The sequence below is a fragment of the Capricornis sumatraensis genome, chromosome 7, assembly GCF_032405125.1.
Source record: "Capricornis sumatraensis isolate serow.1 chromosome 7, serow.2, whole genome shotgun sequence".
Classification (NCBI taxonomy): Eukaryota; Metazoa; Chordata; class Mammalia; order Artiodactyla; family Bovidae; genus Capricornis; species Capricornis sumatraensis.
The window spans coordinates 99938003-99963053 of NC_091075.1; the positions used below are offsets into that span (position 1 = coordinate 99938003).

The following is a 25051-nucleotide window of genomic DNA, read 5'->3' on the forward strand; positions in this document are numbered from 1 at the left end:
CTCGGAGTGTCTCTCGATCCTGATGGAGTCACAAAGCAGCATGTACGTAACAATGCTTTGATGAATCCGTATATCACCAGAAACAACTGCCATTTCCTCCTCTAGGGGATCTTCCTGACACAGGGATTGAACCCGCGTCTCCTGCTATTCCTGTATTGGCAGGCAGAATCTTTACCACTGAGCCACCTGAGAAGCCCTATTTCTACTTGATACCAGAGGTGACCAGGAGGGCAAGATGCCCTCCAAGAAGGAGACGGTGTGAGGCAGGCATGCGAGTCATCTTCCGAAACCATACCGGGAAGTCTTTTCTGGGCACTGGGGTCAGGACCACTTCTGCGTTGGCTGTTGACACACTGGGAGGAAACCAACCACATTCACCCGTCGCAACAGAAGAAGGAGAACATGTTTCTGCCATGGGGAAGAAAGGCTGTACATCTGAAACTTAGGGTAGCTGTTAGGGAAGGCGGTAGAACCTGAAAGAGGAGCTCTGCAGTGAGAGTCAGGACCCAAGAGCCGCATAAGCTTCGGGATTCTTGAGCCTGTGGCACGTTCTGGGGTTTTCTTCTCCTTCCAACCAACGGTCACTCCATGCTGCTGCCAACACCCCAAGCCGTCCTCGAGGGCACTGCCTCACATGCAGTCTCCCAGAGAGACCCAGCCTTAGGGGTGGATCCCCGATCCTGAATCTGGTACAACATCTTTGGGGTCTCATGACGGCGGTCTGAGGCTCATATGTGCCATCGAAATGTGTGAGGCATGTCGCCCCACTGCCTAAAAGCTTGCAGTGCCTTCCTGGGGCTTTATTTTATTTTATTTTTTTTGGCTACATCACATGGCATGCAGCATCTAAGTTCCCCGACCAGGGACTGAACCCAGGCCCCCTGCATTGGAAGCACAGAGTCTCAGGTACTGGACCAACAGGGAAGGGCCTCTAGGGCTTTTAGAAGAATATCCAAACTCCTTGCCACTCCTGGCAGAGCCCTGCACTGGTGTGGCCCAGCCCTCCTCTCTGGCCTCTCCTATGACCACCTTCTCCCTCACTCACGTGGCCTAGTCACACGGGCCATCTTGCTCCTCCTTGAACGTGCCATACTTGTTCCCACTTCTGACTCCTCCTTCTATCTGGAATGCTCTTCCCCTACCTGTCCCCTCCATCAGGTCTCAGTTCTCAGACCACCCCCTAAGTGACAATTTCTCTAACCATACTCTCTAAAGGAGTCACCCTCCCTGGCATTCTTTATCCTACACTGTGTTTCAATTCTTCACCTCTTCTCTCTTTCTAAATAAACTTTTCTATTCATTGCTTGTTTGGCTTCCCTTGTGGCTCGGCTGGAAAAGAATCCGCCTGCAATGCGGGAGACCTCGGTTCGATCCCTGGATTGGAAATATCCCCTGGAGAAGGGAAAGGCACTCCAGTATTCTGGCCTAGAGAATTCCTTCTCTTTCTGAATAAGCTTGTTTATTCATTGCTTGTTTATCTGCTGTCTCTCCCACTGGAATATACATGTTCACGAGAACAGAGACCTTGGCCTTTACTTCTCCAGTGCTGGAAATGATGTTTGGCACATGTATCTGCCAAATGAAAGATAAATAGACACTTGAATGCTGGGAGAGGCATGAGGGCATTGCAGTGAGAGGGTGACCTCTAGAGTTAAGGTGCCTGCATGCAAATTCCCCTTCTGTTACTTAAATCTGTATGTCCTTGGAAAGAGTCAATGTTTTCATCTATCAAACGAGCAAAAGAACAGTATCTACTTAGTACGGGTATTGTCAGATGGCTAAAATACTAAATGAAGTGCTGCTATGTAGTCAGTCCTCAGTAACTGTTTTTGTTTTGTTGTTATATAATTGCCAAAGTTCGTGGCCCATGACTCTGAGATTCACTTGACTGTATTTATGAATCACACTGCAACTTCCACTTTCTGATCTGATATGTAAAGAGCCTGGAAGTTATTTACTCTTATCTTTTGTAACAAGAAAGAAAAAAGCCCAGTAAACTGAAAAATCAACAAGTCTTCTTAGATCTATCAGAGAATTGAGGTCACAGGGCAAACTGCTGCACCAAAAGCTAGAGAGACAGACAGACAAAATCAGAGCCTAGATGGACAGACAGAATCACAGCCTAGCAGGAGCAGAGGCCAGGAGGAAAAGCCTGCAGCTGGCAGCAGCATGGCAGCAATACTTTAAGCTGTAATTGATGAATTGCTGGAGGTTTAGTGTGGGCGAGCATGAGAGTGAAAAACTCTTAGGGGGTCCAGTGCAGGCACCCCCACACTTTCATGAATCTTCCCTCCAGGAGCCCTCCAGGTTCTTGCTATGATCAACCAAGAAAAATCCCCTTGCTCTTCCAGCAGGAGGAGAAAAGTAAACATTTTGAAATACAGGACAGAGCTCTCTGTTCCCCTTAGCAAGATCTGTTCTTAAGAGAAATTATTTTAGCAGAGCTTAATCAACTGGGATTTTACCAAAGCCTGACTAATCTGGGGGCAGGGGAGGGAAATACTCAGCTCCAGGTCAATAGAAGACTGAGACCTAATCATGGCATGGAGGAGGTGTCCCCTCAAAGGATTCTGTACAACAGGGGGTTCAACTGAAAGAACTGAAAGCTTTAACTCCTGTTTAAGAAGTCGCTAGGAAAACCCAACAATGCAGGGACAAAAAGAAAGTCACTGGACCTTCAACACTACAGATACTGCACACAGTAACACAGCCTAATTCCTCGTCGGATAAGCAAAAAACCCTCACACTAAAACCCTATTTCCTCAGTCCCTGTTACCCAGTACATCATGTCCAGCTCTCAACAAAAATTATGGAATATGTCAAAAAGCAAAACATACCATTTTAAAAGAAAAAGCAAGCATCAGAACCAGACTCAGATATGAGAGAGATGTTGGAGCTATCAGACTGGCTATTTAAAAGAATTAACAATTGATGTGCTAAGGACTCTAATAGAAAAAGTAAACTACAATGAAAGAACATATGGATATTATAAGCAGAGAGACGGGAAGTCTAAGAAAGAATGAGAAGAAACCGACAGAAGTCAGAAAAACTGTAACAAATGAAGAATGTCTTTGATTGGCTCATCACTAGACTGGACACGGCTAAGGAAAGAACCACTGAACTTTAAGACATGCGGATGGCAGTCTCCCCAAACTGAAATGTGAAAAGATTGTAATAGAGTATCGGAGAACTGTGGGACAACTACAAAAGGTGTAAGTTGGGTGTGATGGGAATACCAAAAGGAGAAGGAAGGAAAGAAAGGAGGGAGGGCGGGAAAGAGCAAAAGAGGGTGGGCAGGAGAGAAGAAGGAACAAACAGGAGAAAGATGTGAGGAAATAATGGCTGAAAGAGACGTTTCTGAAATTAAAGACAGACACCCAACCACTGATCTAGGAAGTTCAGAGGGCAAGCACCAAGCAGGATAAATAGCAAAAAATCTATTGTTGAGTGTATCATATTCACATGGAAAAAAATAAAAGACAAAATGAAAATCTTGAAAGAAACCAAAAAGTGAAGGGGAAAAAAACACCTGTAGAGAAGTGAGGATAAGAATTGCACCAGGTATACTGGGTTTCTCTTAAGACACATATCAGCGAGAAGAAAGTGGAGTAAACTATTATAAATGTTGAAAGAAAAATCCACATACTTGAATTCTGTACTCAGAACGTTATTCCTCAAAAGTGAAGGGGAAATAAAGACTTCCTTAGACAAACAAAAACTGAAGAAATTTGTCACCGGTAGATCTGCCTGGCAAGAAATGCCAGAAATTCTTCATAGCGAAGGAAAACGGCACAGGTTGGAAACTCAGATCTACACAAAGAAAGAATATTAGCGAATGAATAATTGAAGGTAAAATAAAACTTTCAAATTTTATTATTCTTAATCGATCTAATAGACAATAATTGACTTGCAATAATAACAGCAAAAATAAAATTGGTGATTATAGCTTATGGGTGTATGACATGAATGACAGTGATGTCATAAGGGACAAGAAAGAGGAAGTGGGAATATTAGTGCAGTCCCATGAAATGGTACAGTGTTATCTGAAAGTGGACTTGGATTACCTTTAAATGTATTTTGCAAACTCTAGAGCAATGACTAAAAGAATTTGAAAAGAAGTATAATCGACATGTCAAGAGAGGAAAGAAAATAGAACCCTGTAAAATGTTCAAATAAAACCAGGGGAGACAGGAAAATGGCTGGAAGACAAAAGAAAGAAACAAAGAACAAGGGCAATGAATAGCAAACAGAAATATGATAGATATTAATCCACATATCTTAATAATCACTTTGCGTGTGAATGGTCTACATACACCAATTAAAAGACAGGGACTGTTGGGGTGGATAAAAGAACAAGATCCAACTAAAAGTTGTTTACAAGTCACACTGTTGAGCATCACAAGAGAACATCCATGTGTAAACCAAGGGTCAGGAGACTTAAGTTTCAGTCTGGTCTATCCACTAACTAGTTTGTGACCTTCAACAAGTCCCTGATATTCTTTCAGTTTAGTTCAGTCGCTTTGTGACCCCATGGACTGCAGCAGGCCAGGCTTCCTGTCCATCACCAACTCCGGAGCTTACTCACACTCGTGTCCATTGAGTTGGTGATGCCATCCAACCATCTCATCCTCTGTCATCTCCTTCTCCTCCTGCCTTCAGTCTTTCCCAGCATCAGGGTCTTTTCCAAAGAGTCAGTTCTTCAGATCAGGTGGCCAAAGTATTGGAGGTTCAGCTTCAGCAACAGTCCTTCCAATGAATATTCAGGACTGATTTCCTTTAGGATTGACTGGTTTGATCTCTTTGCTGTCCAAAGGACTCTTCAGCATCACAGTTCAAAAGCATAAATTCTTTGGCACCCAGCTTTCTTTATGGTCCAACTCTCACATCCAAACATGACTACTGGAAAAACCACAGCTTTGACTATAGCTTTTTTCTTTTCCCTACACAAAATGATGGAGAAGAAGGATGTGTGCTCACCTTCTCCTTTGAGAACTCCAAAACTGCAACTCACTGCTGAACAACCATCAACAGGAGAAAGTTGGATCCCACCAAAAAATGATACCCCACGTCCAAAGGCAAAGCATAAGCCCCAACAAGGCAGTGAAAGTGAAAGTTGCTCAGTCGTGTCTGACTCTTTGCGACCCCCATTGACTTAGTCCATGGAATTCTCCAGGCCAGAATACTGGAGTGGGTAGCCTTTTCCTTCTCCAGGGGATCTTCCCAACCCAGGGGTCAAACCCAGGTCTCTCATATTGCAGGTGGATTCTATACCAGCTGAGCCACAAAGGAAGCCCAAGAATACTGGAGTGGGTATCTTATCCTTTCTCCAGGGGAACTCCCTGACCCAGGGATCAACCCAGGGTCTCCTGCATTGCAGGCAGATTCTTTACCAACTGAGATATGAGGGAAGCCCATCAATGAGACAGTATGCAGGGCTAAATTGTGTTTGGAATCAAACCCCATACCTGCTGCCTCTCTTTATCTTTCCGTAAAATAGGAGGACCTAGGCCAAATCCCTGTAGTTCCCTTACAGACTGAAATCCAGTGCATCTCTACTAGGGTCTGATGAGTAAATGTGGACAGTAAGGGAGGGGACTAAAGCATTTACAGGTGCTTTTGGTTGGATTGAGGTCACAACAGACCCAGCTGCAGCCAGCAGGGGTGTGTGTGCATGAACACAACAGCCCAAATCCAAAGTTGTGGGTACTCTGTGAAAACCAAACTCTTGGAGACCACTGGATGGCAGGAATCCCTCACCCAGGTTCATAGATGACTGGAGAAAATTATTAAAAAGTTCACAAGAAACCTTTTGAGTGACTTATATCCTACTGGTAAGGAAGGAGAGTCCCTTGGGCTGCAAGGAGATCAAATCAGTCGGAAATGACTGAGCAACTGAACTGAAGGAAGGAGAACAAGCCAGAGAGGAATTCATGGGGTCTTTGCTGAATGCAAGGGTATGGACAGGACAGAGGATTATTACAGCTCCTTATCTGGCATTCCTTGCCCATCATCATCTTTTCAGACTCAGCTTTCCCACTACTGCCCTCTCCCCTATACACAGGTCCTCTGCAGAAGAAAAAGAAAAAGAAGTTTCGAACATTTCAGTCATATTTTGAAGATTGTTCTTGATGATCAAGATCTTAGCAGCATCTAGCAAAAGCCCTGTTGATCCTCAAACAGAGATAACCATGGCATGACTTGTCTGTTTTGGCCAAAGGCATGACTATTCTTATGGAAGAAAGCAGAAGAGAACCTTTGAAAGGATCTTTTAAAATGCAAGGGGACATCAAAGGGAAACTGAATCAATGGTACCGCTTTAAGTTAAAGTTGTAGGTCAATGCCCTAGACTGGCAGTCACAGCACTTTGTTACTTTGTTACACACTTTGCTACTTTCCCAGGTGGTTCTCTTCCTAAGATTAAGTGGCCTGAATCAACTGCATTCTTTCCTCTGACTCAGGCATTATATAGAACCTGGCCCTTTGCTGATCTTATGGAAGCTTATCTAAGTCGAAGTGCCATTGTTACAAAACTGCAGACGCCAAAAGCACCTACATTTCCACTGGGAAACATCTCATTAGCTGGAAGCCTACATAAAGGCAAGGTTTGTAACTATGTTTGCAAATCACTGTAGCCAGTGTGCCTAGTTCAGGGCCTGCCACATAGCGGGTGCCCAGTAAGTATGTGCTGAATAAATGAAGAAATCCACTACAGATGTGGGCCTGGAAGAAGCATGCATAGTTCACACTTGAAGATTTCTAAAAGTACTTTGTTGTTGTTGCTGTTCAGTTGCTAAGTCGTGTCTGACTCTGCAACCCCATGGACTGCAGCATGCCAGGATTCCCTGTCTTTCACTGTCTCCTGGAGTTTCCCCAAATTCATGTCCATTGAATTGGTGGTGCCATCCAACCATCTCATCCTCTGTCACCCCCTTCTCCTCCTGCCCTCAATCTTTCCCAGCATCAGGGTCGGCTCTTTGCATCAGGTGGCCAAAGTACTGGAGTTTCAGCTTCAGCATCAATCTTTCCAATGAATATTCAGGACTGAGTTCCTTTAGAATTGACTGGTTTGACCACTGTGCTGTCCAAGGGACTCTCAAGAGTCTTCTCTAGCACCACAGTTCAAAAACATCAATTCTTCGGTGCTCAGCCTGCTTTATGGTCCAACTCTCATATCTGTACATGACTATTGGAAAAACCATAGCTTTGACTATATGGCCTTTGTCAGCAAAATGATGTCTCTGCTTTTTAATATGCTGTCTAGGTTTGTCATAGCTTTGCTTTTAAGGAGCAAGCATTTTTTAATTTCATGGCTGCAGTCACAATCTTCAGTGATTTTGGAGCCCAAGAAAATAAAATCTGTCCTTGCTTCCACTTTTCCCCTTCTATTTGCCATGAAGTGATGGGACTGGATGCCGTGATCTTAGTGTTTTGAATGTTGAGTTTTAAGCCAGCTTTTTCACTCTCCTCTTTTACCCTCATCTATTATTTCATTTAACAGTCACTGAGTATTTTCTGTGTGATAGGTACTAAAATACACAAATGAGTAAGATGGTTGCCAATTCTCAAAAAGAAGGCAGGAACAGTATTCACTGAGTGCTACTATAAACTAGGCACTTATTATTCATTATTTCATCCTCCCAATAACTGTGTGAGGTAAATATCATTACACTCCCCAACTCACCTTTTGCAGATGAAGGAACAGAGACGTGAACCAAAGCCTACACCTAGCAAATGGCAAAGCCAAGAATTTACTCAATGACCTGGATACTTCCTTTGACAATATATTTTCTCTACAAAGTGGAATTTAAAATCACAGTGTGGTGTTCTCTATGTGATGTTTTGTTAAGGAAACTTAAGTTTTTAAAAACTAAGTTACATACAAGTTTTCCAAGTTTCATTTGGAAAAAGAGGTTTAGGCTCTCAACTTCAAGTTATTTATGTTGGAAAACATTCCAGTAATAGAGGTGCTTTATAACTACATGAAGGCTTGAAGGCGTCATGTAGTTGAAGGCTAAAAATAATAAATTGCTTGAACAAAATAAATGAAAATTACTGAGTTAAGTCCTGAATAGCATCTAAGACCTAAATCAGTGAGTTTCTAAATTATAATTATCGTAACTCATTGTTAGGGTAAACAAAGCACAATACTGAACTAAGATGGCTGAATTCAAAGTGAAGGGCAGTATAGTTCCCACTGCCAACAGTGAACAAAAAGAACAGAACACTGAGAGGCTGCCAGCTGCTCCTTTGTGCAAACAGCTTCCTCCCGGGATGCTGGTTCTTATTCCCAGCTGCACGTGAATTGTGCAGTAGATATTCATAATGTGAACTGTGACCCCCAAGCGATGTGTTGTGCTAGCCCCTTTTTGCTTTATGAATGCACAAACAGGAGGGAAGCCTGAATTGGGAAATGAATTCTTAAGACACAAGAGCAACTTAGAGAAATATTCAAGGTCAGGCTGTCCTGTAGGGATAGAATGCCCATTGTACAGGTGGCCACCTGACCTGCACATCTGTGGGTCAGAGAGAGACTTCTGGGTCACCTGTCTCCCTGGGCCCTAAAGTAGTTTTGGGAATCACCATTTCTTCCCAATAGGTTGAAAATACACAGGACCTGGAATCATCTGTCCTCATAACATGGGCAGAAATTTTGAAAGCAAGTTATTCTCATCCACCTTATTTGGATCAGATGAGGAACTGGGAAAACAGAGATTCATGATCAATACAAAATTCCAGCAGCTCAGAAAGTGCCCAAGGGGGTGGGAAATGGTCTAGGTAACAAAGCCAAATACTTCAAGGATATGGCTCAATCCTAGTGCAGTCATGGTCCCTCTTACATTTGTGTCATGATTTCATAATGACTCTGAAATTGAAGTCATATTCTTATATTTACAGATGAAGAAACTAGAGATGAATGAATCAAAGCAAGCAACCATCAGTGTTAGTCGCTCAGTCATATCTGACTCTTTTGCAACCTCATGGACTGTAATCTGCCAGCCTCCTCTGTCTATGGGATTTTCCAGGCAGGAATACTGGAATGGGTTCCCATTTCCTTCTCCGGGGGATCTTCCTGAATCTAGGTCTGCATTATAGGCAACTTCCCGAACCTGAATTATAGGCAGATTCTTTACCATCTGAGCCACCAGGGAAGCCCAGCAACCATAAGGAATAGAGTGGAGTGGAGTGGAAGTCACTCAGTCGTTTCTGACTCTTTTGCAACCCCATGGACTGCAGCCTGTCAGGCTCCTCTGTCTATGGAATTCTCCAGGCAAGAATACTGGAGTGGGTAGCCATTCTCTTCTCCAGGGACTCTTCCCAACCCAGGGATCAAACCCGGGTCTCCTGCATTGCAGGTGGATTCTTTACCATCTGAGCACCAAGGAAGCCCAGCAACCATCAGAGTAAGAATGAAATCTTGAGTCTTCCTAATCCACGCTGAGTAACAGACCTTTCACCACAAATCTAAAGCATGACCTCAAGAATATGTGTTGTAGGAGCAACGACTTTGGAGTTAGACTTGCATTGGCCTATCCAGATGTACCATTTTTTAGCCATATAATTAGGAAAGTTCTTTAACAGCATGAAGCCTTAGTTTCCTCATCTGTAAAATGGGGACATGCATCACACCTAGCTCGTGGGGTTACGGTGAGGATCAAAGGCAATATGCATATATCACACTCAGCATAGAACCTGACCCTCATTAGAGCCAGACAGATATTGAGGGTTTCAGGGTCATGTTTACAGCATGGACTCTGGATGAAGGAATTGCCTTTCCTCCTCTGTAGTTTAGCACGCCTTGGGGCTTAAAACCCCCAGGGAACATTTTACAGCATCAAAAGCCACAAGAAGATAAAAACTTGACACAGGCAGAGCGTGCCTGGGCCTAAAATGGGTGTGGAGGATGTCCACTGTACAGGAAGCGTGTCTGTGTCTCCTCCCACACTGCTGTCCACGCTGAGTCCCTGAGAGTGAGGACCCTCCATTCCCACCTGGAAAGCCATGGAGTTGGCAGCAGCCAGAAATATCCTCAGGGGCAGCTTGGCCTTGTAGGACCTGTGGCTCCACAAACGATGGGCACCAGCTGTCACACCCAGAGCAGTCAGGAGGAAGCAGAAGTAGGCTGCAAGACACAAGCAGAGAGAGAGTCAGCAGGTGTCGGAGCTTTTAACCTTCCCCTAGCTTTTCTCTCTTCTGAATAGGGATCCATGTGGAATGGTGTCAGAAGCATATGCAGTGTGAAGAATCAATAACTTTGGAAAAGGCAGGCTTTTTTTTTTTATTGGTTTTTAGCTTTCCAGTACGAGAGAGACATAGAGAGAACTTTGCTTAAGAAACTGAGACCTTGGAACATCCATTTTTTTCTATGTCAAAGGAATCTATTTCTTGCCAGTCTCGATACAAAGTCACAGCCCTATTAGTGTTCATTTGTAATTCTTACGTGTCCACTCTTGGTGGAGTTGAAATAGATCTCTAATCTTGCTTCTTAATTGGCACCTATGCCAGGATGACTCTTTTAAATGGCAGTGGCCATTTTCAGGGCTTTTCTAAATGGTTTGAAGGAACTCAGGCCAGACCTAAAAGCAATGAAGTCTGGCTCAGGGCCAGTAAGAATGAGACTAAAACTGATATCAAGGACAGCTGAGATTTGTCTTCTAGCACTCCTCACTTATACCGTCACCATCACTATGACAGGGCTGGTAGAGATGGCCAGGCGGGGATCTACTTATTTGTTAAAAATTTTATTGGGATATAATTAAATTATAGTGTTGTGTTAGTTTTAGGTATATAGAAAGTGCATCTGTTATGCAAACATATAGATCAACTCTTTTTTAGATTCTTTCCCCACATGGGCCATTACAGAGTATTGAATAGAGTTTCTGTGGTATACAGTAGGTCCTTACTAGTTATCTGTTTTATTTATAGAAGTGTGTATGTGTCAGTCCCAATCTTCCAATTTATCCCGCCCCACTCTGCTTACCCCTCAGTATCCATAAGTTTATTTTCTATATCTGTAACTCTATTTTGGGTTTATAGATAGGTTTACTCATAGCCTTTTTTTTTTTTTAGATTTCATATATAAGTGATATCATATGATATTTGTCTTTTTCTGTTTGACTTACTTCACTCAGTTTAAGAATCTCTAGTTCTATCCATGTTGCTGCAAAACACATTATTTTGGTCTTTTTTGTGGCTGAGTAATACTGTATTGCATATAGGTACCACATCTTTATCCATTCCTCTGTTAATGAACATTTAGGGTGCTTCCACATCCTGGTTATTGTAAACAGCGATGCAGTGAACACTGGGGTGTATGTATCTGCCGGGAGCCGGCATGGGAGATCCCACCCATGACAAGGTCATGCGGAGAGACCTGATGGGCAAGGCGAGTCAGGTCTCAAGGGGTCCCCTGCCTGAGCTGCTACTGCTGCTGCATCTAACCCCCCCAAAAACCAGAGTCTGCCTGCTTTCCACTCTTCTGACATTCTCTGGAAAAAGTTAATTTAGGGCTTCAGTCTGCTACATATAAAAGGAATGTCTTGGCTTAACCCCCTCTGATGCCTCTCTAACTTGCCTAACAGGTTCCCCTGGGCTTTTGACAACTTGTGAATTGTTTACAGCCCTCCAACCATGAGAGGTACAAAGCTTAAAGCATCTTAAAGATACAGAGCCTTTTCTAAAGAGCTAAAAATTATCCTGGTGATGGGTTTCACTGTTGAGTCAATGACTGCTACCAGGCCTCCATATTTTTTATCTTTTAGGCACCTGAAGGATATTAATTAATGTAATTGGGATATAGAAATAGGAATATAGTAGTTTTGATGTTAGCAACACTAGACTTTTGAGTTAATTATTTTTCCTTGTTATATATCACTGCACTCTTGTATCTTTGCTATGTAAGAATGTAACTTTATTTAGTGCTTTCTGAGAGTGGCACCAGACTTTGGGAAGAACAACACAAATAAGTCTTCTGGTTGACAAATCTTTATCAGAAAAGGACCATAAAATGTTAATTGGCCTTCTGGCCAGAAGATGATGTAAATCACCTAAGACCTGTGTATACAACTAAGTATGCAGAGAAAAAGCCTGGTCTCGGTAAGAGTCAGGGCTGCTGATGCTACATAATTTTATATTATCCATTAATCTCTATGTACAATAAAAGGTATAAAAGGCCGTTCTGGACAATAGAGGAGGGGCCAGTCACTGGACTGGTTTCCCCCGTGTCTCCTCTTTACTCTATTTTCTGGCTGAATTCCCATCTGGGGCGTGGAGGCTCCCCATGTCTACTTACTTGCCCCGGCTTCTAAGATCCACACGAGAGGGAGCCCAAGGTGGGGCATCCCCCGCTATTGAAGAGGACACCGGTGGCCTAACGTAGATGGTGCAAGCTCTTTGTCTGGAACTTTATTGGCTTCCCACGTAAACCAAGTTATTCAGCCTCTTTTCTCCACTAAATTTTCCTACTACACTATTTCTTCCTAATCTAATCTTATAAGTAAATAAGTTTTTCCTCGCCCACGCCATCCCTGCTTCGAATTTCCCTGGATCCACCGGGGCTGGACCCCGGCATGTATCTTTTCGAATTATGGTTTTCTCCAGACATATGCCCAGCAGAGGGGTTTCTGGATCATTTGGCAGCTCTATTTTCAGTTTTTTAAGGACCGTTTATACTCTTCTCCATAGGGGCTGTGCTAGTTTACGTTCCTACCCACAGTGTAGGAGAGTTCCCTTTTCTCCACACTGGGTGAGACTTTTCTTAAAGTCAACCTACAGTGGAGCTTATTATCTGCCACACATTTAAATATATTATCTTTAGTCTTCATAACATGTGTTAGCATCTCATTAATGGTGGTGGTGATTTGTTCTTTGTACAAGATTTGGGAAAGGTTGAGAGCATGGTAAAAAGGAGACCAAAAATCACAATTCCTGAGATTATTTTCCTCTAGTGGTTTTAAAGCAAGGTTCTCACAAAATGCTAAATGTCTTACTTGAATTATCTTATTAAAACATAGCAAACAACCCTTATAGGTCTATATTATTATTGAGTCAAAGGCTTAAAGAAGTTAACTAATTTCCCAGTATCACAAGGTTGGGGAGTGTCTTTGCTAAGAGTCAAACTTGAGTCTGTCTGAACCAAGAACAGAGTACTTGGCCCCTATACATTTTTTTGCCTCCGGGAGATATCAGGTAAGTTTTATCTTCATTTTCTACACCCTCCTGGAGAAGGACATGGCAACCCACTCCAGTACTCTTGCCTGGAGAATCCCATGGACAGAGGAGTCTGGCAGGCTACAGTCCCTGGGGTCGCAAGAGTCGGACACAACTGAGTGACTAAACCACCACCACCACCTCTACACCCTACATCCTTAACGCATGCATGCTAAGTCCCTTCAGTCATGTCTGACTCTTTGTGACTCCATGGACTACAGCCTGTCAGGGTCCTCTGTCCATGAAATTCTCCAGGCAAGAATACTGGAGGAGGTTGCCATTCCTTTCTTCAGGGGATCTTCCCCACCCAGGGATCAAACCTGGGTCTCCTGCATTGCAAGAGATTCTTTACTATCTGAGCCATCAGGGAAGCCCAACATCCTTAATATTGGATCCCAATCTAAATTTAAAAGTGAGCTGCTTCCTTATTAGAGGGGAGAGTCCTGAACTAGGTTACATGTAAGCAGGGTCAGACAGATAGTCCTAGACAATTGTTTCTACCACTTAGCACATACAAGGCCCTCCATAAGGAAGTGTCAAAGACCAAGTGACCAGCTGTGAGTAGATACATGAGTAGTCATGAATGGTACCCAGGCCAAGTTCTTAGGAAGGCCCTTGTAGGACTTCTTTGGAAGTATTACTAGGGCAACTTCAGTGTCAATATACGTATTTAAAGGGAGTACAATATTACAGCTTCCAAAAGTCAAGCCTGACTGATCTTGACCCTGATATTTATATGGGTCTAAAAACAAGACTCACCCTTGGCACTAAGATTAATGAGTCTGAGTACGTGTGGTTTTCATGAACTTGACAAATTATTCCTTCCATGAAAGGTTAAAAACAAAAAGCAACGATCTGCCCATAAATCACAGAAAGTAGTAGTAAATAAAACACTCTGACCTCTTTTGTTATCATAATTTACCCTTGGTCATGAGTCCATGAAATGGACAGCTATTTCCCATGTCATCCCTGGCCTTCATGGCTCTGCCAATAATTTTTTTCTGTCAAGTGAAATCTATGATGGAAAAATTCAATGTGACCCTATCTTGCCAGTGGGCTAAGACACTGAACCTTGGGTGCAATAAGATGAATTCCCCAGGCTCCATGAAACATATTGGCCTTAAAGCAATCCCTGCAAACCATGGTTCTCAGGGCCTTGCCACGACTATGGCATTGTCTTGTCCTTTTCAAGATCTTCAGTATTTCAGGAGTCGTTTACCTTGTTGATCTGTTCATGTCTGGGCCCCTGACAATGGGTTTGAGTCAGAGCCTTCACTGGGCAGTAGTGGTTATTGGTTTCCCATGGTCCTTCTTTTGGCAACAAGAATGTAGCTGTTTGACCCAGGCCTTGGCCTTGCATTGTACCCCATCTACCTTGTTCTGGGACTACAAACCTGACCCAAGCTTCCTCTCTTCTGGCTTAAAGACTAATGCATGATTGAAACAGCAAAGAATGAGGCCTGGAGAGCAAGATGTGAAGATGACAGACAGAGCCAGCTCTACAAGAGACAGAAGGACAGCTGCCTGCACTGAGCCACTGGATGCAGGCCCTGGAGTTCTACAGTTGTTCTTTTCATCCTTTGATCCTCCCCAGTATTCCTCCCAGTAATGTGAGCCAACAAATTCCCTTTTCTTGCTAGTTTGCACTAGATTTCTGATAACTAAAATTCTGCAGAACGTCTAGGAAAGAAAGCAATCTTTTGGTCATAGTCCAAATGAGGATAAACAGCAAAAATCTTGGGCTGGTTATGAGGCTTTATGGGATGTTCCATTTAACAGGTCTCAGTTTTCCTACTTTGACAGGGCCAATTGGAGAGATTCTTAACCTCTCTTCTATGAGGTATGTGCTCCAAAATCACTGCAGATGGTGACTGCAGCCATGAAATTAAAAGACGTCTACTCCTTGGAAGGAAAGTTATGACCAACCTAGATAGCATATTCAAAAGCAGAGACATTCCTTTGCCAACAAAGGTCCATCTAGTCAAGGCTATGGTTTTTCCTGTGGTCATGTATCGATGTGAGAGTTGGACTGTGAAGAAAGCTGAGTGCCGAAGAATTGATGCTTTTGAACTGTGGTGTTGGAGAAGACTCTTGAGAGTCCCTTGGACTGCAAGGAGATCCAACCAGTCCATTCTAAAGGAGATCAGCCCTGGGTATTCTTTGGAAGGAATGATGCTAAAGCTGAAACTCCAGTACTTTGGCCACCTCATGCGAAGAGTTGACTCATTGGAAAAGACTCTGATGCTGGGAGAGATTGGGGGCAGGAGGAAAAGGGGACAACAGAGGATGAGATGGCTGGATGGCATCACCGACTCGATGGATGTGAGTTTGAGTGAACTCCGGGAGATGGTGATGGACAGGGAGGCCTGGTGTGCTGTGATTCATGAGGTCACAAAGAGTCGGACACGACTGAGTGACTGAACTGAACTGAACTGAATATCCAAACATGTTTCAATGAATGCTGGCTAGTTGGCTCTGAGGTAGTGAATAATCAGATACAGAATTGATGACTTTGAAAAAAAGGAGTAATGGGCAGTGTCAATAACTTTACCAAGTAACTCATACCTCACAGAGCAAAGTGCTAAAGTAATTGAAACTGGACTCACAAAATCACAGAACAGTAAGAAACACATGGATTGGTCTATATGCAAATAAGAGTCACCAATTCTGGTTAGCTGAAGCCAAAAAGACATGTATTAAATAGATATTAAGTAGTCTATGGAACGCACGAGGAGGTTGCAGGATAGGGTTTTGGTTCACAGCCTCCAAGATGGCGCCAGTGCTGCCTACCTCCTTCAGTTCACGGCCTTGTGTAGTCTTCTCCCCTTGAGTAACTTTCTTCTAAGCAAAGGCTCATAGCAACATTGAGGGAATATCAGTTCCATTATTTGGTTACAAAAGATATGACTTCTATTTTGCCAGCAGATTCTTTCTTCCCTTGGCTTTGGTGAACTAAGCTGCCATATTGGGAAGGCTAAGCTGGCAAAGAACTCAGGATGGCTTTCATCCAACAGTCAGTGAGGAAATGAGGCCCTCAGTTCAACAGTCCTCAAGGAACCAAGTCCCGCCAACAACAATGTAAGTGAGCTTGGCAGTAGCTCCTTCCCCAGTCAAGCCTTCAGTTAAGACCACAGTCCTGGCCAGCACACTGCTGCCTTATGAGAGATCCTGAAGCAGACAGTCCAGCCTAGCTGAATCTGGATCCCTGCTCCATGTAAACTATGAGAAAACGAATCTATGTTGTTTTAAACCGCTGACTTAGGGAGTACTTTGTTCTGTAGCTGAAAGTGATTAATATAAGACCTGAATAGGAAACTTCCCATGAGGGAAGGAAGGTACAGCCTAAATCCCAGTTTAAGAATGGTTTGCCATCTATAGGGATGGGCAGTAGATTCAAGTTGCATGGGGTGGGGGGCAAGGAGGAGAAGCATGGGGTGACTGCTAATAGGTATAGGGTTTTAGGGGCTAAAGAGTGATAAAAATGTTCTGAAATTGATTTGGGTGACTGTTACACAAACCTGTGAATATATTTAAAATTAATGAATCGCACATTTTGAATAGTTGAGTTGTATGGTTTGAGTTACATAGCTCAATAAAGTCATTACTAAAAAAATGACTGAGCTTCTATTAGATTTTATTATTATGTATATTTTCTCAGTGTAAATAAAATAGACATGTCACAAAAGAACATAGGACAAAACAAAGAAAAATCAACCATTTGCCTAGGATGGACTCTTGCTACCAGTGGGCACACATATCACACCATGGGCCCTTAAATCTTTCATAGCTGCCAAGAAGAGTGTCTGTTTGACCCTACACCTATGCATGAATCTATCCAGACCAAAGACTCCAAGGCAGAATCATCTACTTACCAGTGTTCGGATCACAGTCCATGCTCTACCGACAAAAGAGAGAATCTATGGTCTCTTTGGCTTCCATGGTGGAAGGCAGTCTCTCACCAATCTGGATTCCTCCATTGCAGCAATGTGTGGAAAATAACTGAAGTGACCCTCTCTGGACCACAAAACCAGAGAACAGTCCAGAGGGGGGGAAATGTATATATATATACATGCTGCCGCTGCTGCTGCTAAGTTGCTTCAGTCATGTTCGACGCTATGCAAACCCATAGATCGCAGCCCACCAGGCTCCCCCGTCCCTGGGATTCTCAAGGCAAGAACACTGGAGTGGGTTGCCATTTCTTTCTTCAATGCATGGAAGTGAAAGTGAAGTCAGTCTCTCAGTCCTGTCTGACTCCTAGCAACCCTGTGGACTGCAGCCCACTAGGCTCCTCTGTCCATGGGATTTTCCAGGCAAGAGTACTGGAATGGGTTGCCACTGCCTTCTCCGATATACATACATATGTGTGTGCTAAGTCACTTCAGCCATGTTGGACTCTTTGCAACCCTATGGACTGTAGCCCACTAGGCTCCACTGGGATTCTCCAGGCAAGAATATTGGAGCAGGTTGCCTTTTCCTTCTCCAAGAGGTCTTCCTGACCCAGGGATCAACCTTGCATCTCCTGCATTGGCAGGCGGGTTCTTTACCACTAGCACCACCAGGGTATGTATATTCATTATATATATGGGGTATATATATGGGGTATGCATATTCGTTATAGATTAATAATGCTATACAGTAGGTCCTTGCTCTCTGTTTATTTTGTATATAGTAGCGTGTATAGTTTGGGCTTTCCTGGTGGCTCAGATGGTAAAAAATCTACCTGCAATGCAGAGGATGCAGGTTTGATCCCTGAGTAGGGAAGATCCCCTGGAGAAAGAAAGGGCAACCCACTGCAGTATTTTTGCCTGGAGAATTCCATGGACAGAGGAGCCTGTCGGGCTACAGTCCATGGGATCACAGAGTCGGACATGACTGAGTGACTCTTTCGCTTTATTTTCAGTTCAGTGTGTATAGTACATCTTAAAATAGCCTCTTTTCGTTCACCCTCAAATACTTTGCACACATAAGATCATTGCAATCTCTATTACGGGAGCAATAAAGATGAAAAAATCGGTATTTGGGGACAGAGTGTGCAAAAAGAAGTTGGTTTCTATAATTTCTTAAATGAGCGCACAGTAAAATTCCAATTAAAAAAAGAAAAATGCACTGCACTGCCTAACAGTGTCAGCAGGGAGGCTAGAGAAGGGGGTCTGCTCTCACTGCCTGCCTGCCATGGACCCGCACTTTACCAATATGTCTAACTTTATTGTTTTGTTTCTATGTGGTAGATATCTAATTCCCATTTCACAGATGTGTAAAACTGAAGCCCAAAGCCTAAATGCCTTGGGATCTCACAAGGACAGTGCTGGGGCCCAAAAACCAGCTCAGTCTAGCCCAAGCCCTCTCCCCTGGTGCCAGGGTAGCCAGCCCTGACTGCCCACCGCAGTCATCTGGGATCTTTAACATTTGAGAGATCCATAGGGCCCAGTGAATCTGAGATGAGGGCCCACAGAGCAGGAGTCTCTCTCCAGAGGGGACTGTGAGGCACAACCGGGGCTGAGAAACCACTGCCCTGTAATGTACGTCCTCCCTTAGACACCATCTGGCCCCATCCCCTGAACTTACAAATGGAGAAACCTAAACCCAGAGTGCACTGCACTCCCTCCAAGCCCCCCACCCCATCCCACGCTGACTCCCACGGGGCTTGGTAAATGCGCAGCGGTTTGGGAGCAGGAGACAGCAAGCGGTCCTTTCATGTGAACCCAGGCCATCTGTGCTCTTCTCCTGGCGGCTCCCTTTGATGGTGTGAGATGATCCCCAGGTCCCCTCGCTGGAGGCTTTGATATCCACACACCGGACTGGAAGGCGGGTATGCAGGGGGTCCCAGGTGGGAGAACCCAAGCTTGCAGGGACTTGTCTTCCACCAGGGAAGCAGGGAGGTGAGGTGGGGGGCAGGAATCAGAGGGTGAAGGCTCCTGGCGACAGGGCCACATGCAGAGGTTGGGGGAGGGGCGGGGCGCGGGGGAGGGCAGGGGCAGGGCAGAGCCTGCATGGGAGAAAACAGCGCACTTGGATATCTGCCTTTTCGGCTCGTGTTTTGAAGGTCACTTTGGGGCTCTGGCCAACAAATGATTGTTTCTCTTCTCCAGTCTTTGCTAGGTTTGGCAGATCAGTGGAGGAAAGCAGACACAGCCACAGATGAATCGAGACATACACACAGCGGTACATATACACATATGAGTAAATAATGCGGACTTCCTAGTGGTAAAGAACCCATCTGCCAATGAAGGAAATGGGTCAGGAAGATCCGAAGGAGAAGAGAGTGGCTACCCAGTCCAGTATTCTTGCCTGGAGAATTACAGGGACAGAGGAGCCTGGCAGGCTACAGTCCACAGACCAGTTGAGTCAGACACGACTGAAGCGACTTAGCACGTATCTCTGGTGGTCCCGTAGTTAAGAATCCACCTGCCAATGCAGGGGACACGTGTTCGATCCCTGGTCTGGGAAGATCATACATGTGACGAGGCACCTAAACCCGTGGGCTACAACTACTGCCCGCCTACAGCCTGTGCTCCGCAATAAGAGAAGCCGCAGCAACGAGAAGCCTGTGCACCGGCAACTAGAGAGCAGCCCTCATTCGCAGCAACTAGAGGAAGCCTACGCTCAGCAAGGTGCTCAGCAAGGAAGACTCGAGGCAGCCGAAAATAAGGAAGTTAACAGTAGAAAAGGAATCTTTCTCTGGGCTTTATATCTTTATCCCTAAAATGGAGAAAGTCTTCCCAAAAAATAAAATAAGTAAATGATGGGCACTATAGCATGGTTAAGATGAACCTGGGCTGAATCCCTGGTATATCACCTATCAGTGTGACTTTAGCTCTAAACCTTGGTTTCTTCATCCATAAAATGGGAACACAGCCTGCCCTAGAGGCTTGCCGTAAGGGCTGAACGCAGCAGTGAATGTACAATGTGAGCCGGGCCTGGCAAGCAGCACTGGCAGGTGCTACTGCCCCAGTATGAACGCCAGCCCACTGCCTCTGAAACTAGCCCTGTCCCGGCTAACCCCCCGTGAAGACACCCACGCTGTTTATGACTCTGAGCTGGAGATTCTCAAGAGGATGGGCAATCTTGCCTACTCCCTTTCCTGAGACCTTTAGCAAAGACTCCAGACTGTTCATTGTCACAAACCACAGCTGGAAGGGTGTTACTGGCATCTAGTGGGTAGAGGCTAGGGATACTGCTGAGTAGTCAGCAATGCCTGCAACAAAGAGGGACCACAACCAAAATGTCAGGCGTGCCAAGGTAGAAAGTCCTGTTCTGGTTTCTTGGGGCAGTTCTCAAAACCTAGTGTGACTACACGGGCCTTGCTTCCTCACACCTCTGACTTCAGGGGGAGTTATAGGAGTAACTCATGTTTCACATATACACATAATGTAATGCAATGCAATATAGGCCAAAAAGTTTGTTGAGGTTTTCTGCATCATATGGAAAAACTGGAATGAACTTTTTGGCCAACCCAACGTAATATAACATATGATAAACAAGCTGAAAACAAAGAACTAGGACAAAAAGCCAATAGGATTTTAGGTCATTGATTCTTGCACTTTAAAGGGCCAGCGGTCTTGCTAAAATGCAGATGCCCAGCTCCACTCTCAGAGATTCAGTAGGTCTGGGGAAGAGACCCAGAAGTTCTGTTTCTAACAAGTCTGCAGGCGGCTCTGGTGCTGTTGGTTCAGGGTCTGAGTGTTTAGCCCATCCACCAGTGAGTGTTTGGCTGACCCACCAGATGTGAGAGAGAGGGGCTAATAAGGGGCTGGCCCTCTAGGGCCACTCACCTCATGAGACGCTGTAACAAAGAGTTGCAATTAGACCTTAGGTCTTCCAGTGAAAGGTTTGGATTTATAACACTTGAGATTCTGAGGCAATTTCCTCCTAGATATTATTTGAACATTTGACTCGAAATCAGAACATTTTTACAAGGTCATGAGAAGTGTGGGCTTAGAGGCAAAGGGCTTCTTTTGACTATTAAACCTTCCAAATTCTGTTGTATTTTTAAAAATTGAGTTGATTTACAGTGTTGTTTTAGTAATTCCAGCATATGGCACAATAACCAACAGCCTTTGTGATCCCTGCCTCCTTCCTCTTTGCCACCTTCTCCTCTGTGACACACGGGCTGCAGGCGTCCTGAAGGAAGTGCCCACATCGTCTAGATTCAATGGGAAGGGAACAGAACAGAAGGGAGAAGATAGATTTCACAGGTACTGCCTATTTTCCTCCAGCATCCTTCCTGCCTTCAGTTAGGCTCACTTAGACTGTTCTGAAGTCCTGGGCAAAGCCTCCTTTTCCTGGTTGATTTACAAAATATATGACAAGTAGTATAAAAGTCACAGCAGATCACAAACAACCACAAAGTACAGCATAGCGTGTTTCCTCTCTGCTGTTGCACCCTACGTTCTATTCAGTTCAGTTGCTCAGTCGTGTCTGACTCTTTGCGACCCCATGAACTGCAGCACACCAGGCTTCCCTGTCCATCACCAACTCCCAGAGCTTGCTCAAACTCATGTCCATCGAGTCGGTGATGCCATCCAACCATCTCATCCTCTGTCATCCCCTTCTCCTCCTGCCCTCAATCTTTCCCAGCATCAGGGTCTTTTCTAATAAGTCAGTTCTTCACATCAGGTGGCCAAAGGACTGGAGTTTCAGCTTCAGCATCAGTCCTTCCAATGAATACTTAGGATAGGCTGGTTTGATCTCTTTGCCGTCAAAGGGACTCTCAAGAACCTTCTCCAGAACCACAGTCTAAAAGCATCAATTCTTCAGCGCTCAGCTTTCTTTATAGTCCAACTTTCACATCCATACATGACTACTGGAAAAACCATAGCTTTGACTAGATGTACCTTTGTTGACAAAGTAATGTCTCTACTTTTTAATATGCTGTCTAGGTTGGTCAATTTCTTCCAAGGAGCAAGCATCTTTGAATTTCATGGCTGCAGTCACCATCCACAGTGATTTTGGAGCCCCCCCAAAATAAAAGTCTGTCACTGTTTCCATTGTTTCCCCATCTATTTGCCATGAAGTGATGGAACCAGATTCCATGACCTCAGTGTTTTGAATGTTGAGTTTTAAACCATCTTTTTCACCCTCCTCTTTCACTTTCGTAAACAAAAAAGAAAGTAAGCATTCGAGTCTTTTCCAGGACCTCATTCTGTATCCACAGGTGTCACTTCAGGTACTCAGGCTAAGCCAGGAATCCCTGTTAGATGCTCCCTGGCCCTCTGTGTTTTCCAACATGCAAATCATCACATTGTAATTAAACAAGGAATTGTTCATCTAATACCATCTAAAACATAAACTCTAGGAGGGCAGGAATCTTGTCTGTCCTTGCATGTATTGTCAGCTGGTACTTGTGTAACTATTATAATTACATAATGTACGTATATAATTGTATAACAACCCTTTGTGACCCTACATACTATACAGTCCATGGAATACTCTAGGCCAGAATACTGGACTGGGTAGGCTTTCACCTCTCCAGGGGATCTTCTCAACCTAGGGATTGAACCCAGGTCTCCTGCATTGCAGGCGGATTCTTTACCAGCTGAGCCACCAAGGAAGCCCAAGAATACTGGAGTGGGTAGCCTATCCCTTCTTCAGCGCATCCTTGCAACCCAGGAATTGAATCGGGGTCTCCTGAATTGCAGGCAGATTCTTTATCAACTGAGCTATCAGGAAAGCCATTATAATAACTTCAGTTCAGTTCAGTTCAGTCGCTCAGTGGTGTCCGACTCTTTGCGACCCCATGAATCGCAGCACGCCAGGCCTCCCTGTTCATCACCATCTCCCGGAGTTCACTCAGACTCACGTCCATCGAGTCTGTGATGCCATCCAGCCATCTCATAGCTAGGGGAAAATATGCAACCATGCTACTGGTTTCACTTTAAAATTCATAAACCACAACTATAGTTCAGCTTACGTATTACCCAGAGATCATGTTACTTTTCCCTGGTCCATATGGGCTCCCTCTCTCCTAGACAACTGTTTCTTACCTGTTCTGATCACCTTGCCCACCCCCCCACCAGTCTCCCTCCCCCACTTCATATAATAACATTGCTTCTGTTTGAGGGCAGAACTTCCTCAGGCCCCACCACCTCTACCCACTTGCCCTTCAGCGCCTGAGGCTGTGCACCCTGCATTTCTCCCTTCCTACAGATGGCCAGTCCACACATCCTTTAAGGCCGGCCCTTTCTTGTGCATCTTATCCATTCCATCCTACTCAGTTGCTCTGCCATTTACCCCTCTCTCTGCATCAGGAATACCCTCTTACTACTCCCATAGCCTACAATCAAGCTGTTATTTCTCTCATTTTAAGAAACAAAAATTAAAAAACCTCTGTTGACACTCTCCCCCCAACTAGAACCTCCTCGCCTTCTCTGTTCCTCTTTACACAGAATTCATTGATGGCTTGTCTCTTGATGGTGGATTACAGATCTTCACTTCCGATCCCAATCAAAACTGTTCCCACCAGTCCAGCCAAGACAGACGTGGTCCCTTTCCTTGTGGGCAATCTCTAGATGTATATTAAGAAAGTCGATATGTGGGTGAGGAACACAGTGAAGGAGCGGCAGAGGTGCTACCGGAGCCCGCAAAGGAGGGACTGACGCTCCAGGCAGAGGTGACATTGTGTGCAAAGGCACAGAGACTCCTGGGAGGAGCCCTGCCAAGTGGTGGGGTCTGGCTCCTGGGAGGGGATGTGGAGTGAAATGAAATGCAAAAAACAGGCAGTGACCCGACCAGGAAGGTGCTTAATGTTATAAAGAATTTAATGTTGAGGACAAGAGGGTTCCACTAAAGAATGTTACATGGTCAGGGATTTCCCTGTGGTCTGGTGGTTAAGAATCTATCTGCCTTGCAGGGCAGGGGACGTGGGTCCTATCCCAGTTGGGAGAACTAAGGTCCCACATGCCATGGGGCAACTAAGCCCTCACACTGCAGCTAGAGAGCCTGCACGATCTAGACTGCATGCTCCACACCTGGAGAGGCCCCTGTGCACAGCCAGAAGCAGAAAGCCTGCACGCCGAAACAAAGAGCCCTCTCGACCAATACATGAACAAAATTTAAAAATAATGTTATATGATCAAGTTTAGAATGACAGATGTGAGTGTGTTATGGAAGATGGAATCTAGTAGGCTGAAACTATCCCTTGTGCTGAATACTCTCCACCAGCCCTTGCAGACACACACCTTCTCTTTTTTTGCTGTTCTGTGCCCTAGGAGGCTGGCCTCTATCAGCTGGACCAAAGGGCTCCTTCTGGAGCTGGACTAGCTGCATCAGGATTACTTGAGGAGCTTTAAAATCTATACACATCTTCTAGATCCTTACGCCCACGAGGCTGGAGTACGTAACTCCAGATGGTCCAGTTTTATAGCCAATTATGGGAGTGATGGACAAGGAGAGTGGTGAACAAGGAGAGTGCTCCTTAAACTAATGTGCCCATCAATCACCTAGCGCATGCGTACACAGTCCCTCAGTCGTGTCTGACTGTCCTGCCTCATAGACTGAAGCTCGTCAGGCGCCTCTGTCCATAGGATTCTCCAGGCAAGAATACTGGAGTGGGTAGCCATTTCCTTTTCCAGGGGATCTTCCCAACCCAAGGATCAAACCCAGGTCTCCTGTGTCTCCTGCATTGCTGGAGGATTCTTTACCTACTAAGCCATCTGGGAAGCCCCATAAATCACCTAAGGGTTTTATTAAATTGCCGATACTAATCCAGTAGGTCTGGGCAGAGCTGGAGATTCTGTGTTTCCAATAAACGGCCAGGTAATGCCACTGCTATTATCCCAGGGACCACACTCCAAGTTGCAAGACACTGGGTAGCTCCTGCAGAGAGTTTAGGACCAAGGAAACCCAG

The 25051-nt window shown here is 44.7% G+C and overlaps 1 protein-coding gene across 1 annotated transcript in view; it reads right to left on the reverse strand.

Moving 5' to 3' along the window:
• SCD5 (stearoyl-CoA desaturase 5) overlaps nucleotides 1-25051 on the reverse strand; it is a 172655-nt gene that overhangs the window by 61178 nt on the left and 86426 nt on the right. Inside the window, exon 2 of the mRNA XM_068975285.1 lies at nucleotides 9990-10120. Coding sequence (XP_068831386.1) covers nucleotides 9990-10120 — 131 coding nt within the window. The remainder of the gene's footprint in view (nucleotides 1-9989; nucleotides 10121-25051) is intronic.